The following is a 16,025-nucleotide window of genomic DNA, read 5'->3' on the forward strand; positions in this document are numbered from 1 at the left end:
TTTTTTTTTGGCCGCCGGGAGGGAGCTAAGCAAAAGCTAGTTATGTTTGAAACGGCATCGTTTTCGTTCTAAAGAAAAAAAAAATGATGGTGAGATGAGATGGATGACCAAATCATTTCATTACATATCATCCATAAATAGATCTCTCTCTCTCTCTCTCTATCTCTAACCAGGTAGCTCTAATTCGAATACGACGACGACGGCGACGGCGACAGCTCAAAGGACTCCAACCTACACGCTATTCATCCAATTATCTTGCTGTCCTCACATTTTTATTTCCTTCTTCTTTGATTGATTCTTTCCCAGAAAGAAGAAGAAAGAGTTTGTTCCATCTCATCTCAATTCTCAGATGGGGTTTGAGAACGAAGCTAGCTCCTCCTCTTATACCCTTAAAATACCACCGCCTGCTAGAGAGGACACGCCTCTTCTTGGCAAGGGACCTCCCCTGTCCAGCCAATTCAAGACCTTCGCCAACGTCTTCATCGCTGTCGTCGGCGCTGGGGTTCTTGGTCTTCCCTACGCCTTCAAGCGAACCGGATGGCTCATGGGCGTCCTCCTTCTCGTCTCCGTCTCCGTTTTGACCCATCACTGCATGATGCTCCTTGTCCATACCCGCCGCAAGCTCGACTCTTTCAATGGCGTCTCCAAGTCCTCCTCCTCCAAGATCGGCTCTTTTGGTGACCTTGGATTTGCCGTCTGCGGCTCCTTCGGCAGGATCGTCGTTGACTTATTTATCATCTTATCTCAAGCTGGTTTTTGTGTCGGTTATCTCATCTTCATCGGCACTACTTTAGCCAATCTATTCGATCCTGATTCCCCAACCAGTCTCAGGCATCAGATTACTAGGCTGGGTTCTGATTTCTTTGGCGTCTCCTCCAAGAGTCTCTACATTTGGGCATGCTTCCCCTTTCAGCTGGGTTTGAATTCCATTAAGACCCTCACTCACTTGGCCCCTCTTAGCATTTTCGCCGACGTTATTGATCTTGCCGCTATGGGTGTTGTCATTGTTGAGGATTCCATGATTATACTCAAGCAAAGGCCTGACGTGGTTGCCTTTGGCGGTATGTCTCTCTTCTTGTATGGGATGGGCGTCGCTGTCTATTCTTTCGAAGGTGTTGGAATGGTCTTGCCCCTTGAATCCGAGATGAAGGACAAGGACAAGTTTGGCAAAGTCTTGGCACTCGGCATGGGATTCATCTCTCTCATTTACATTGCCTTCGGTTTCCTAGGCTACTTGGCTTTTGGTGAAGACACCATGGACATAATCACGTCAAACTTGGGTGCAGGCCTTATTAGCACTGTTGTTCAGCTTGGATTGTGCGTCAACCTCTTTTTCACCTTCCCCTTGATGATGAATCCAGTCTTTGAGATAGTGGAGAGGCGTTTCTCTCGTGGGATGTACTCTGCCTGGCTGAGATGGCTACTCGTCTTGGTAGTGACTCTTGTGGCTCTCTTTGTGCCAAACTTTACTGATTTTTTGTCCTTGGTCGGCAGCAGCACTTGCTGTGTGTTAGGGTTTGTGTTGCCTGCGTTGTTCCATTTATTGGTCTTCAAGGAAGAGATGGGGTGGATTCAATGGAGTTCCGACACAGCGATTGTGGGACTCGGTGTGGCTCTTGCTGTGTCTGGAACTTGGAGTTCCCTCAATGAGATCTTCTCGGTCAAAGTGTAAGCGTGAGAGGATTGGAGAAAGTTTTCTACATACTTGTGTCCAATAAATGTGTAAGTGTGCCATTATGTACTGTATATGGGGATTTGCTGTTTTAAAAGTATTGTGATTGTATTTGTATTCTGTCTGATGCTTGGAATGATAGAGATGAGCTCTTCTGTTTTGTGTTTACATACATACATACACAATATATGTGAGAGCTTTGGGTACTCAATGTTAAGGTTGGCAAGCTGATCAAATGCTCTCGTCGTTTTGTATAATTACAAACTGTTGAGTGTGCTCCTTCCATGAATCACCTTCTTCAAGATGCCTCTCGTAGAAGCATACCTCACCATGGGACTTGATGCTGATCGTGGAGATGCTTCTGGTCCCATAACGCCCCTGTATCCAAGAGTGAGTGAGTGATACTGGAATATGAGTCATAGAAAAGAGTGAAAGCAAAAATATATACTCTAAAAGAAGAAAAGATTACAGTTGGTCTGTGCATGTCGACGAAGATGGAGCTGAGTTGGTATTCCGTCTCTGGTGTGTAAACGTGAGGCAGCTCGGTGTCTTGGTCCTTGACAGTATTGGTCATCACCTGCTCCACCATGGTCTTCACGGGGAATTCACTGCTCCGGTTCTCAGCGAGAAGCTGTTGAAAACCCTCTCTCAGCCTCACACACTGCAGAGACAAAAACAAAAAGAGGAGGCGCAATAGGGGAGTCTGCAAGACAGAAATAACAGCAAGAAGAGTTTATACCTTGGGCCAAGGAGAGTCGAGGTTGGCGTTGGAAAGGACATGGATCCCCGGAGAGACTTGAGTCACGAGCTTGTCACCGTGGAGAGGCCGGTTTGTAATGTAAACCATTGATTTGGACAAGACATGAGCGACTACCAGGTTGAAGCCATTGTAAAGAGAAATTTCATCGTGGATATCCTCGGCAAACTCGGCCGGACTCTTACGGCTCTGTTGTTCTCATTACCAAAAAAACAAGAAAACTCCTCCTCTCTCAGTCTGAACATCTCTATCATACAGACAGACAGACAGAAGCAGCATAATAATATATAATATTAGAGTAGACTAGACCATACCTGCAAGTAACGAAGAGGCAGATCTCCACGGGATTTAGCAGCAGGGAAGGATGAGGCTTCCCTGAAATTGGTGAGGAAAGCGATCCGGCCTTGCCTAGTGCAGCCCAGCCACGTCCCGCCGCCAACCAGGTCTCTTCCTCCCAACGTCTCTCCGTCTTCCCACCAACGCAGCGCCTCCGTCGGCCTTGGGCAATATACATAAACATCAAACATCATTACATAAACTTTGAAGCGATTTAAGAGGAGGAGGAGGGGGTTTTATTTCAATCACCACCTGTTGTGATCTTCATCTCTGTTCAGAAATAGAAGGAAAGGGTAAAGCGGATGCGATTGCCAAAGAAACACTGCTATGCACATTCTCTCTTCTCCACCCAGAACCAACGACAACGACCGACGTGACCATCTCTCTCTGCTTTTAAAATATAAAACAACAAAGTCGTCTCTCTTTTTTTTTTGTTCTACTTAAGAAGTGCGTGTGGTTCTTGTTACCACGAAACGGCAACACGTGCACGTTTCTACAAACCTCTCCCTCCCGACTAATTTGCTTTTTTTAATAAGAAAATCTGCGGCGAGCGATTCTTTCTACTTACATTCGCCGGCGGCGATGATGTGGTGATGTCTATCCGTCAGATCCAGATGACGTTCTCGAGATGCTCCGTTCACGCCTTCTTATGCCTGGTACCTACTCTTTGATTTGTTTTCAGTTCCATATGATTCCAAATTTTAAACTAACAAGAGTGTCTCTTGATCAACGATTGGCAGGTATTGCTACATGCTGTTCATGTCGGTGGAGCCATTTCTGAGTCACAAGCACCGTAATGATATTATATCTCTCTCTTCTTCCGGAAGCTCGTCTTTTCTTTTTTTTTTGGCTACACTGTTCTATTTGTTGATTCTTTTTCTTTGTTGCCATGATGCTTCCTTGTGGCAGCCACAGAGAACTTAAAGCTTATCGTCCGCTGCAAGATTGTCGTGGGTGTAATAATCTAGAGGTCTCATTCATTCCCTAGATTCAGTTATCACACTTCTTTGGGGCTCTCTGTCTATAACTATATATATAGCTTGTGATTGATTTTTGGGTATCCACTAAAATGACTTCATTCAGGATGCGCACGCTTCCTCAGCGGCTGCTCTACACTACGATCCAGATCTCAAAGTAAGTAAGGCTCTTCTTTCTCTTAATCATAATACTACATATATCAATGCTTCCTACTTCTAATAGGTTTTTTTGTTACCTCAAGGATGTGAACATAGTTGCCACATACAGTGACCATTATGGCCATATGCGGCTTGGTAGGGTGAAAATGGGGGATCTTTCATCTTCTTGGGTTTTGGAGAATCAAGTTAGCGGCAACAAAAAAGGTTCGCAGGTACCAACACATTTCATGTCTGTTTAAGACTTTGTTTCTTGTTTTTATATGATTTGATCATTAGTTCCGTATATCCATCCTACCTATGCACTAATTCTAGTCTGTGAAGTGATTTCTTACCACTCTTCTTCTCTCATGATCTTCCTTTGTTCTAACCATGTGTGATCTGATTCTGAGTTTCCTCGCAGAGGCTAGAAAGATATTAGAGATTTCTTTTCGTTCCCTTGGATTTATCCTTAAGCTTGCTCATACTATTCCTTCTCTGGTTGATGACATTTTTTTAAAAAAATGAAATTAGCTAGTGATAGCACGGGATTCGTTTCAAAATAATACAAGAATGGAAGACACTGCAAGTCATTCTACAACCAATCAGTCTGATGAAACCGACAATCAGTTTCCACACGTGGAAGTCGCTAACCCAGCAAAACTGAAGCGTCAGGTGATCTGTCAAATAGCCTTCTTTTTGTAACCTCTGTATGCGTTGGTTATAGATGACTGGGACTGTAACAATTTGTATATCTTTCAGATTTTACGTCAGGAAAGGAGAGGTCAACGAACTCGGGAGCTGATACAACAAGAAAAGGAAACTGACGAGCAGATGCAAGAAGCAGCCATTGAGAAGTCTACCAACTTTGAGAACTCAGTCATTGGGAAATACAGCATATGGAGGAGAGACTATGAGAGTCNCTTTGGGGCTCTCTGTCTATAACTATATATATAGCTTGTGATTGATTTTTGGGTATCCACTAAAATGACTTCATTCAGGATGCGCACGCTTCCTCAGCGGCTGCTCTACACTACGATCCAGATCTCAAAGTAAGTAAGGCTCTTCTTTCTCTTAATCATAATACTACATATATCAATGCTTCCTACTTCTAATAGGTTTTTTTGTTACCTCAAGGATGTGAACATAGTTGCCACATACAGTGACCATTATGGCCATATGCGGCTTGGTAGGGTGAAAATGGGGGATCTTTCATCTTCTTGGGTTTTGGAGAATCAAGTTAGCGGCAACAAAAAAGGTTCGCAGGTACCAACACATTTCATGTCTGTTTAAGACTTTGTTTCTTGTTTTTATATGATTTGATCATTAGTTCCGTATATCCATCCTACCTATGCACTAATTCTAGTCTGTGAAGTGATTTCTTACCACTCTTCTTCTCTCNGGTGCTCCTGCCGATGCCACAATTCAAGTTGAAAACATCAATGATTTTAAGTGGCTGAACTCCTCTTATTGCTCTGTTCTACGGCAGCTTGAATCTGCAAGGCTGAAAGAATACTATTTCAAAGCAAATCATCCTTCATCTATCTCTGCTGGCGCAGACAATCTTAAGTACCGCAACCCAAAGTATCTATCAATGCTGAATCATCTCAGGTTCTACCTTCCAGAGGTTTACCCGAAGCTGGACAAGATTCTGTTTTTAGACGATGATATTGTGGTGCAAAAGGACCTGGCACCTCTATGGGGAGTAGACATGCAAGGAAAAGTGAATGGTGCGGTGGAGACGTGCAAGGAGAGCTTCCACAGATTTGACAAGTACCTCAACTTCTCAAATCCAAAGATCTCAGAGAATTTCGACGCAGGTGCTTGCGGGTGGGCATTTGGGATGAATATGTTTGACCTGAAAGAGTGGAGGAAACGGAACATTACAGGGATATATCACTATTGGCAAGACATGGTAAGGCATATATTTCATGATTGAATTTTGAAGAGACATGTATAGTAAGTAAAAGGCTGTGTGTGTCTATAATAATATCTTGTGGGGTGTGTGTGATTCAGAATGAAGACAGAACACTGTGGAAGCTGGGATCGTTGCCGCCGGGGCTGATAACATTTTACAACCTGACATATGCAATGGAGAGGAGCTGGCACGTACTGGGGCTGGGGTATGACCCGGCGCTGAACCAAACAGCAATAGAGAATGCAGCGGTAGTGCATTACAATGGGAACTATAAGCCATGGCTGGGTTTGGCATTTGCCAAGTACAAAGCATACTGGTCCAAGTACGTTGAGTACGATAATCCATATCTCCGTCGCTGCAACATCAACGAATGAATGAAGAGAGAGGAGGTAGATGAAGCACAGGGGGGAAGTAAAATTGTTTTCAGTATACCAACCATAGCAAGGAAAGGAACCAACAGAGAGGGATGATTTATTACTATCACAGTAGTATGAAATATAGTAGTAACTCTTGTTTTTTTTTTTTTTTTGGTTTTAGCAACTTATTTAACCAAAAAATCATATTTCACCGACCCAAATAAAAAAGCTCATCTTGAACGTGAAATGGGCCTAATATGTATCAGTTTCTTCACATTAATGGGCCTTAGATTGGCCCATCATTGCTGTTACGAGATCTAGAAAAGCATGTCATATGTTTTGCTTCACTAATCGCTTTCCTTCCCATATTTCAGCTTGTGCTTCTCTTTCTACTGATACCTACTGATCCTTCTACATCAATACCATCATTGATACCGCCATTAGAAAACCAGGATAGTAACATTAGTGCTAGTACAGAGACAACTGATACAGATCTTTCTGTTGTTCCTATTGCTAGGCCTAAACGTAACTTGAAAGCACCTAGCTATCTATCCGAGTATCATTGTTCTCTCATCCCTTCTATATCTTCATTACCACCTACAGATCCTACTCTTCCATCTAACCTTCTCGCCTTACCTAAAAAGACAACACCATATCCCCTCTCCTCTGTTTGCACCCTAGATCGATATACTCCTCTTTTTCAGTCTTATATCTTCTCTTATAATCTCGAAACTGAACCAAAAACTTTCCATCAAGCTATGAAATCAGTGAGGTGGATTAATGCAGCAAATGAGGAGTTACATGCTCTTGAGCTTAACAAGACTTTTGTTGTTGAGACGTTACCTGCAGATAAGCATGTGATCGGCTGCAAGTGGGTGTTTACCATCAAATACAATTCTGATGGCTCTGTAGAGCGTTACAAAGCAAGACTTGTGGCACAGAGGTTTACACAACAGGAAGGCATTGATTACTTGGAGACCTTCTCCCCTGTTGCTAAGCTTACGAGTGTTAAGTTGTTATTAGGACTCGCTGCAATCCGAGGATGGAGTCTTACACAGATGGATGTGCCTAATGATTTTCTCCATGGCGACTTGGAAGAAGAGATATATATGAGCTTGCCTCAAGGATATACGCCTCCACCTGGTACTATCCTTCCTCGTACTCATGTGTGTCGTTTACTCAAGTCCTTATATGGATTGAAGCAGGCGTCACGACAGTGATATAAATGTTTATCGTCGGTTTTACTGGGTGCCAACTATGTTCAATCACCGGCTGATAATACTCTTTTTGTTAAAATCTTTGTGACATCACCTGGTGATCTTTCTCTTGTGGCTGTACTTGTATATGTCGATGACATTAGGTCTCATGTACTCTGCTTCGTCTGAACTTTGCTTGAATGCTTTCTCGGATGTAGATTGGACTACCTGCAAGGAGACAAGACGATCAGTGACAGGTTACTGTGTTTACTTAGGCACATCGTTGATTTGTTGGAAGTCTAAGAAGCAGGCTGTCACTAGTAGAAGTAGCACTGAATCTGAATATAGGAGCATGGCACAGGCCACTTGTGAGATTATTTGGTTGCAGCAGCTTCTGAAGGACTTGCATATCAAAGCTACTTGTCCGGCTAAGCTCTTTTGTGATAACAAATCTGCTATGCATATTGCCATGAACCCAGTGTTTCACGAACGGACGAAGTATATCGAGATTGACTGCCATACCGTACGAAATCAGATCAAAGCTGGTAATCTCAAGGCTCTTCACGTCCCTACCGAAGAACAACATGCTGACATTCTTACTAAGCCTGTACATCCAGGTCCCTTTCATGGTTTACTTCAGAAAATGTCCTTGTCAAATCTTTATCTTCCACCTTCTTCGGAGATAAAGATTTGAGGGGGGTGTATTACTATTAGATGTGATGGTTTACTTCGGTTATGTGTATTGGTTAAAACTGGTTATCTTGTTTTATATCTTAGTCAAGTATATAAACTAAGAATTTAATTAGGATTGGTTTAACAGCTTGTAACAAACTTTTATTGGATAAATCTAAAACGGTGTTTCTCACCTTTTCTCTCCTCCGTCGTTCTCATACTTTCCGGTTAACCGGATCTTGTTAATAAATTAATTGTATGGTTTTAATATAGTTCTGTATATGTTTTGCAGCTAGGTCACATAGTTGTATTGAAGAATGAAGAAGAATACTCAAGTGTACTTTATCTCAGAGAGATGGATTGAAGAGTGAAGAAGAAGACTTAAACAGACTGCTTAAGTTAACGATTGAGGAAGAGGGTACTAAGATCTTCTAGTTTTTTTATTCATCCTTGTCTCTCTGTTTGATTTAACGATTTTTTTTGGGTCTCACTCTCTCTCTCTTTGATGCAGGTCTTCTTTTGTGGTTTCTGGTACTAAGAATCTCTCGGTGATGGTTTGATTGTGGAGTATTCTTTTTTGTTTGTCTTCCTAATCTCCCATATTCACTCTCTCTTTTTCAATATAGTGAAACAACTGTTGATATGACCTTTTTGTTTTCCTCTCAGGAGTTGAAAAACCAACGACCATCAATATGGAGGGACGGGTAAGTCATTGGCTTAAGGTAAGTTAACTATGTTCTTCTCTCGTTCTTCTTTTTACATGGATTTTGAGACTTACCTAGTTATCTGATGTTGTGTTCTCTTTCTCGTTTCAGCTGTTTTCGGGTTTAACTTCCTTTTATCTTGTGCTTTGAGAATAATATTTGGTCTCACTTCACTCCTTCTGATTCTTGGATGGCTTTTTTTGTCTTGCAGTTATTGTACGTGAGCTCCCATCATCTGCTTCATTACAAGATTTGAAGGTCTGATTGTCAACTAATGTTTTGCTGCAACTTCTTAGTTTCTACTCTCATATGTTTTTTTTTTTAAAACTAAGAACCTCACTTATAAGAGTTTACCATTGGAGGAGTACAATTTTAATTAACAAACAAAAAGTTCTTATTTTATAAAATTACACTTTTTAATAATTAATACTAAAAAAATAAGAACTGCAAAAATACAAACCTACCAATAAAGATGCTCTAAGGTACAAACAAGTTTTATTTCTTTCTATTAAAATCCAATATTTTTTGTTTTCCCCTTTCTCTCCGTATAAGGGTCAATTAAATTTATTTATTTGCCTGTGGAGATAACTTTTTTACCAAAAAAAAACAAAGAGAGGGCATAATGGGATTTGTACGAGGAAAAAAACCCATTTGTTGTTGTGTTTGTTTTGGATTTAAATAATAAGGGCTTGATTGGAACAACATATACTAGAGCATTAGCATTATGCATCATAAGCATTAAGGTGCATAAGCTGTATGCTCTGATTAATATAACACATTTAGTTGATTGGTATAACAGTGAAGTATTAGATATTATATTTATATTTAATATATAATATTAATTAAATAAATATAATTTAAATGTGTTTCATTTTAAAAAATTAATTATCACTCATTGCTATATAATTTTTTAAAATATATTTTTCATTTTATAAATTTTATTAAATTTTATATATAAATGTGTAATTTAATAAATTTTAAATATATATATTTATAATGTTACGCATTAATTACAAATAATTACTATATATATTATAATTTTTTATAAAATTTATATCTATATTTACATTTTTAATTTCAATAAATTTTAAAAATATATATAATATAACATATTAAACTAAAATAAAACAATAATATATATTATAAATGTTATATCCATATTAATATTTTAATGTATTAAATAAATTATTATATTATTTTAAATAATAACATTAAGTAGTTTCTCATATATATTATATTATAACAAATAAATTTATCTTTTATAAGATTATAATTTTCTATTTTTACAAAATAAATTAATTATTTAAAATTATTTTAATATATATTAATATTTTAGAGTTAAATGCTTGAGAAATGCTTCAAATAATAGCATATAGGAAGATAGCATATGAGAACATCTGCAGCTTCTAAATGGTCTCTTATATGCTTTCCTAATAAATGTTGATTGGATGATAAAATTAAAAAAGCTTCTTCATCCGCTCTTCTAATCAAAGCCTAAGTTGTGGATATGAATAAAAGTGAGGAATTGAATCTTCCAACGTGTCTTATGTTTTTCTAGCCCATGAGACTCTACATAATAGCTCAGTAGTAATTTTATAAGTCCATTACATTGATGTTTGTTCAAAAATAAGATTTACGAAATTTGCCGCGAATGAGTAACTTAAATACCACTTACGTTATTCGAAGCAAAAAGCTATTCACTTTTTTGATGTTTTTGTTCGAACGTTAAATAATGTTAAAGACTAACAAAAATTGTTGCATAAAAACCAAAAAAAAGGAGAGATTATGCTGCGTAAAATACAAATACACTAGTTCTCATAAGAATTGTACTTAATTATTGTATTTTCAAAATAAAATTATGCTAAAAAACAGATTGTTTGACAGAGTTTAACTTTTTTGCAAATTAGTAGAACGTAGTCACGTACAAGAGATAGCTATAAGCACTAAAAAGTCATACAGATATAAAAATATAAGTTATTCTAAAAGAAACTTGCCCACGTATTTGAGATTTTTTCGTCATGATATATAGTTTAGAAAATAAATTATACGTTTTCAGTTAGTTTTTTTAATTGAAAAAGGGTTTAAAAATCGCTTTAAAGCGACGGGTCGGATGTAAAGGATAGAAAAAAACAAGACAAAAAATTCCCCCACGCGCAGTTAAAAATTGTTGAAAATAGAGCAAAATCCCTGGGCTATAGATGGCAGATTTTGGCGCGTGTTGAACCACGCGACATAGAGCACGTAAGGACACTTCATTTTGACCGTTTCCGTGTAGAGCTAAATGTCGGATATAACCTGGCTGCCAGCTAATAAAAACTGCAGTCCGTTTGAGTTTTTGAAGCAGCACATCCCGTCGTTTTTATTTAATCTCCAAATATATTAATCAAGACATTCCACGTAGGCTTTAAAAGGTAAGAAGGCTCCATTTAAACTAGTATAAGGCCCATGTAAACTGATTCTTGTTAAAGTGGGCTCATATAAACGGCCTTAGATTGGCCCATCATTGCTCTCCTCTTAAAAGAAAAGAGAAGAAAACGCAACGGGCACGCTCATCAGAGCATCGATCCGTCGCCATCTCCATTCTCCAGGTAAAAATCCCTCCGATTCTTCTTAATTCATCATGAAGTCTCCAAATTTTTAAAATCCTAGTCTGGGTTTGTGCGCTCGAATGAATCGCTGTCCTTATTTAGCTTCTTGCTTTTTACAGTAGTAAGTAGTAGTAGTAGTTAGTTAGGAGGTCTTCATCGATATGGAACCTTGTGATTCTGCAATTCCCGATTCCGATGGCGGAGCAAAGACTCCATCAAATGATTCACAAAGCAAGAACACACCCGTCCAACAAGATTCGATATCACTTGGGGTAAAGAAACCTCCGACGAACTCTCCTGTGAATCCATTATCTCCGGCCACTAATGTTGCAAGCGGGCGACTTGTATATGTCCGCAGAAGAGTCGAGGTTGACACTTCCAAAGCTGCTGCTGCTGCTGCTACTGCTGCTACTGCTGCTGCTGCAAGCACAACTCCGCCTAAGGAACCACCAACCGTGGCTGTGGCTGTGGTTAGCTCTTCCCCACAGGGACCGTCCAGCCATAGGTTAGACTGGGAAGAGCGTTACGATCATCTTCAAACGCTTCTTAATAAGCTTAATGAATTCGATCATAACGATCATGTACAGAGTAAGCTACCCCTTCACCATCTTTTTTCTATAATTAAGATAGATAAGATAGATATATATGTCACTCTAATTCGGATCACTTTGCTATATTTATACTGTCAGTGCTTTGGTCACTTCCCTCCTCCGAGCTTAGCAAGCATGCTGTTGAGTTGGAAAAGAGGTCTATTCAGTTCTCTCTCGAGGAAGGTACTCGTTCTCTCTTTCCTACCAACATCAATTGAGACCTGATAGAAAGGGTACTGTTTGGCTCAGAATCAGATTAAGGTTGGTATGACAACTATAGACTACATTAGTCACAGCATATTTAGACCAACAACCCTGCGTGATTGAAAAGAAAGGAAGCCTTTGTTTGTGATATGAAAAGTGAATATGTATGTAACCGTACCTATTATTTACAGTAGAGTTTTGTGCTAGGCTTATAGGTTTGTAACGGTATGTCATAAGAAAGTATTTTGCTATAAAGAATCTGTTGGTGGTCCTCCTGGTGCAGCGAGAGAGATGCAGCGTGTAGCGGCTTTAAACGTGTTAGGACGGTCTGTGAACAGTCTAAAAACTTCATCAAATGACAGAGAGTAAGAGAGAAAGGAAAATGGGAAATGTAAGTGTTGTTTGTTAACCGTAGACCGTACTGTAATCATTTTTTTGTGCTGTTAGACTGATGATAGAGTATGATGTTGTGATTACTTTTCCAGAAGGCAAGAACGCACTGATGTGGATGAACACAAAAGCGAAGAAGAAAGGGAAATTAACAATGAGGGCGAGGGCGAAGAGGCATTGCTACAGTAGTTGTGATACCATGTAAGAGTAGATTTTGTCGGGTGAGTCTATCTTTTAATTTGTCCCCTCCGTAAGAGGAATTCATTATCTGGAATGTACAACAATACCATGTAAGAGATGATCTAAGCCCCACGAGTTATGGGCAGTGGGATTTCAATATTCCTTCAAAACTCCTGAGACAACTGTGGCACGTCACTTGGTATTATTATAAGAAGATCCCATTGTAATTGTATCTCTATTCTCTACACATACAACCGAATACTACCAAGTCCATGCATCTTATTTATTATATGTATCCCTTATATATATAGTATTAATGTATAGGAGATATGAAGAGATTGGGTTTTAAATTGATGATACAGAGAGAGAGAGAGTCAACAAGTTTGGCAATTTATCAACAACAAATTTAAATTATATAGGAGAGTGGAGAGGGAGGCTATTTGACATTTCTGGTCTGTAAGAGAGGAGCATTGGATGTCCATCCCTTTTAATTAATTTACTACTAGTAGTTGTATAATGAATGATCCACTACTAAATACACTAATAACATAACAACAGCAACAACAACAACAACAAAAAAAAACAATGTATACATTTACAATACGTGGACGATTGTGATTAGGTTGTTGACTTCAGCTGTTTCCGCTTAATTTACTAAAGAGCTTCATGATGTCATCCAAATAAAATACACATACTGTACTATATTATTTTTGGTATAATTTAATCAATTAATAAAAACTTTGATGTGCATAATTTATATATGTATCGGCGGCATTCCATAATTAGTTTCCCTCTTTTTGTTATAAGAAACTAACTTATCCCAGCGTAATTTCAGTATATTGCGGTTAAGTCTGCGTATCTGTGGTGGTGAGTTAATCAATGGATGGCATGGCACACCACATACAGTACATATCTCATTATAAAATACGATTTTTTGTTATGAAGCATAACATAAATAGATCTTCTTCATTCAGATATGCTGTTTTGTTTATTAGGATTCCCTTAGCCTCATTGAAGTTTACTACTAATATATGGAGTATTAGTTAAATAACCATATGTAATGTGTAATATTAATGAGATTAAAGAAGTGAGATTCTGACAGGTTGCTGATGTCATATAGAGAAAGATTCGGACAGATCCATCATTGATTTCTCAACCCAGCCCTTACTATATATTTATAGGACTAGTTTAATGGTTTGAGATAGAAATACAACTCTGCTTTTTCTTTCTTTCTTTCTTTTGTGTGTGTGTGTGTGTGCAAGGCACGTAAACGAGACGTCGAGACGAGAATGGCAATAAAAAGAAGAAGGATAATTAGACACTATCTTTAGACTAATAAATCCCATATATGAGATTCAGTCTTTAACAAACTATGTGATATATAAAATATTGTGTGCGCAGTTTTAAAAATAAAAAGAAAGGGATCAGAGTGGAGTTTAGATTCACTTTAGCAAAAGCTATAACTAAAAGGGAAACAATATTCTTAATTTTTATGCAAGTAGGTAGAGCTAGGTAAACTCTTCTAAGAGATACAAGAAGCAAATTAATATCGTTCAGTTTTTGAAGTCATGGAATTTTAGTTTGGCAAATGGGTGGTCAAACTATTCTACGGGTTATCAATATGTCTCCTCAAAAGCAACATTTTAAAGGCTTTGCTACTAATTTTTCTAACATATACATAGTCTCTAAACTCTACTAATATATATGAGCGTGTTACCCATTAATTCCAATCACACGTATGACGATTAGGGACGTATGACGATTAGGGTTGATGATATGCTAAACCATTTCTGATGAATATATATATATATATATATATATATATATATATTGCGAAGCTTGGCATGGACGGGCTTTGGCTTCCCGTAATCCTCAAGAGTCATCACACTAGTAATTTTGATAACGCAAACTAATAAGTGACCTCTCTCTTTTTTCTCTTTATCTACTGTTTTTGCTTCGTTTACCACCTGCCTTCATCTCATTGGCTTCCCTTTAAACAATTCTTAACTCTTTCTTTTATCTTTTTTTTTTTTCTCGTTTTAAACTATAGAACTAAAAAAAAAACTAGATAGAACGGCAAAATAATCGTATCATCAGATTTGAAAGGTCATATATGTTGTTAATTAAGACCGGTTAGTTCTTCAAAAAAAAAAATTACAATCGTGTTTCTCGGAAAATAAACAAAAATGATGCCATTTTTTATTTATTATAATTAGTATGATGTAATTAAACAAATGAGACTAATTAAAAGCACAAAATAATGCGAAAAAGAAGCATATATATACAAATTTTACCACACGATTTGCTCGCTTATATCATTATGACATGTCCCTTTTGGAATCTTTCATGGAATCAATCACCTTGATTAGTGATTAGTTGAGCGTATTTATTAAATCATATCTCGGAACCCTAGCTTTTACATCAGAAAAAAAAACATTATAATGAGAAGTAGTAAGTAAGTACATCTGAAGAAGTGACTTTTGCTAGCTAATTTGGTACCCACAATCAAAATAACTTGGATTTTCCTAGTGCAGCATTGGACCACCTAAACTCTCGGAGATTCAGGAACAAAAAAAAAGTATAGGATATACAGTACATATATATTGATCATAGTGATCTGATTACAAAATATTTGACAATCTTATGGTGTGGACCCTTTCAAAAAGATTCTGCACGCTCACGACCTAAAGATTCCTTCCATCTTCAGTTCTTCTTCTGCCTCTCTAGCCAAGCTGGATCCAGTTGTTGTTGTTTTAGATTCTTCAAGAATACGAGTAATTATTATTATTATACTAGGTGCTTCCCCACGCAACGCGTGGGTTGTGGTGTAGTTGACACTTTCTTGTTTTTTTTTATCTTTTCGTATTCTCTTTTGTATTATTTCGTTTTAATTAGGCATATATGGACTTCGCAGTCACTTGTATTAATATACTATATGTTTATACTATTTCATTTAGATGTGTACAATTGGAGCGTTTATTTTTTATGAATTATGAGGATGTTGTTTCTTGCTTTTGAGTATCCAATCTTATCATTGACTGATATTGTTTCCAATACATTTATTGTATTTTAGATTTCTAATCAACTGCTTGTGTAAACCCTTCATACGTTGATGTTGCAATAATAAGTTATTTTTTAAAAGTAATTATCTTCCGTGTAAGTGATTATGTTTGTATGCCCATGTTTTGGTCTAATATCAATAAGATCGTTTCTGTTTTTCTTTAGTTGGCTTTGAAACCAATTTTGAGTTAAGCAAATAATGGGTTGAATTATGGTGTTAATAAGTAATATAGATTCTTATGTATATATATTCTATATATGTGACTATAAGTTTAGCTAACTAAAAAATT

The 16,025-nt window shown here is 37.8% G+C and overlaps 4 protein-coding genes and 1 long non-coding RNA gene across 7 annotated transcripts; 4 read left to right on the forward strand and 1 right to left on the reverse strand.

Annotated features, from left to right (window-relative positions):
- LOC104729138 (amino acid transporter ANTL2-like) lies at positions 136 to 1,840 on the forward strand. Its single transcript, XM_010448033.2, has one exon. It carries the CDS (start codon positions 350 to 352, stop codon positions 1,670 to 1,672), a length of 1,323 nt encoding a protein of 440 aa, XP_010446335.1. The 5' UTR covers positions 136 to 349; the 3' UTR covers positions 1,673 to 1,840.
- Positions 1,763 to 3,198, reverse strand: LOC104729137. Of its 2 annotated transcripts, none has more exons than XM_019233861.1 (5): positions 3,018 to 3,198; positions 2,744 to 2,927; positions 2,412 to 2,618; positions 2,142 to 2,333; positions 1,763 to 2,033 (listed from the first exon to the last, which is right to left on the reverse strand). In XM_019233861.1, exons 1-5 carry the CDS (start codon positions 3,098 to 3,100, stop codon positions 1,998 to 2,000), a joined length of 702 nt encoding a protein of 233 aa, XP_019089406.1. In that variant the 5' UTR covers positions 3,101 to 3,198; the 3' UTR covers positions 1,763 to 1,997. The 2 variants fall into 2 exon arrangements, with proteins under 2 accessions (XP_019089406.1, XP_019089405.1); XM_019233860.1 differs by having other exon boundaries at positions 1,763 to 2,050; positions 3,018 to 3,186.
- On the forward strand, positions 3,221 to 6,458 carry LOC104733064 (probable galacturonosyltransferase 3). Its single transcript, XM_010452677.2, has 11 exons — positions 3,221 to 3,421; positions 3,506 to 3,558; positions 3,675 to 3,735; positions 3,849 to 3,899; positions 3,985 to 4,113; positions 4,412 to 4,552; positions 4,640 to 4,807; positions 4,879 to 4,929; positions 5,015 to 5,143; positions 5,262 to 5,792; positions 5,894 to 6,458. Exons 1-11 carry the CDS (start codon positions 3,359 to 3,361, stop codon positions 6,167 to 6,169), a joined length of 1,653 nt encoding a protein of 550 aa, XP_010450979.2. The 5' UTR covers positions 3,221 to 3,358; the 3' UTR covers positions 6,170 to 6,458.
- LOC104729140 lies at positions 8,400 to 8,971 on the forward strand. Its single transcript, XR_758231.2, has 4 exons — positions 8,400 to 8,437; positions 8,531 to 8,550; positions 8,686 to 8,741; positions 8,935 to 8,971. It is a non-coding gene; the product is annotated as an uncharacterized LOC104729140 (long non-coding RNA).
- LOC104729141 lies at positions 11,237 to 12,907 on the forward strand. Of its 2 annotated transcripts, XM_010448034.2 has the most exons (5): positions 11,237 to 11,311; positions 11,431 to 11,899; positions 12,001 to 12,084; positions 12,389 to 12,496; positions 12,591 to 12,907. In XM_010448034.2, exons 2-4 carry the CDS (start codon positions 11,473 to 11,475, stop codon positions 12,472 to 12,474), a joined length of 597 nt encoding a protein of 198 aa, XP_010446336.1. In that variant the 5' UTR covers positions 11,237 to 11,311; positions 11,431 to 11,472; the 3' UTR covers positions 12,475 to 12,496; positions 12,591 to 12,907. The 2 variants fall into 2 exon arrangements, with proteins under 2 accessions (XP_010446336.1, XP_010446337.1); XM_010448035.2 differs by lacking the exon at positions 12,591 to 12,907 and having other exon boundaries at positions 12,313 to 12,450.

This window comes from Camelina sativa, chromosome 12 (genome assembly GCF_000633955.1).
Source record: "Camelina sativa cultivar DH55 chromosome 12, Cs, whole genome shotgun sequence".
Lineage (NCBI taxonomy): Eukaryota > Viridiplantae > Streptophyta > Magnoliopsida > Brassicales > Brassicaceae > Camelina > Camelina sativa.

What these genes read in the sequence shown, in the direction of transcription:
- LOC104729138 (XM_010448033.2), top strand. Translation starts at nt 350, where the DNA reads ATGGGGTTTGAGAACGAAGCTAGCTCCTCCTCTTATACCCTTAAAATA.
- LOC104729137 (XM_019233860.1), bottom strand. Translation starts at nt 3,100, where the DNA reads ATGTGCATAGCAGTGTTTCTTTGGCAATCGCATCCGCTTTACCCTTTC. An exon ending in TGCCTCTTCGTTACTTGCAG is followed by an intron (nt 2,619 to 2,743) that starts GTATGGTCTAGT and finishes TGAGAACAACAG; the next exon opens with AGCCGTAAGAGTCCGGCCGA. An exon ending in TCGACTCTCCTTGGCCCAAG is followed by an intron (nt 2,334 to 2,411) that starts GTATAAACTCTT and finishes TTGTCTCTGCAG; the next exon opens with TGTGTGAGGCTGAGAGAGGG.
- LOC104729141 (XM_010448034.2), top strand. Translation starts at nt 11,473, where the DNA reads ATGGAACCTTGTGATTCTGCAATTCCCGATTCCGATGGCGGAGCAAAG. An exon ending in TCATAACGATCATGTACAGA is followed by an intron (nt 11,900 to 12,000) that starts GTAAGCTACCCC and finishes TTATACTGTCAG; the next exon opens with TGCTTTGGTCACTTCCCTCC. An exon ending in TCAGTTCTCTCTCGAGGAAG is followed by an intron (nt 12,085 to 12,388) that starts GTACTCGTTCTC and finishes CTCCTGGTGCAG; the next exon opens with CGAGAGAGATGCAGCGTGTA.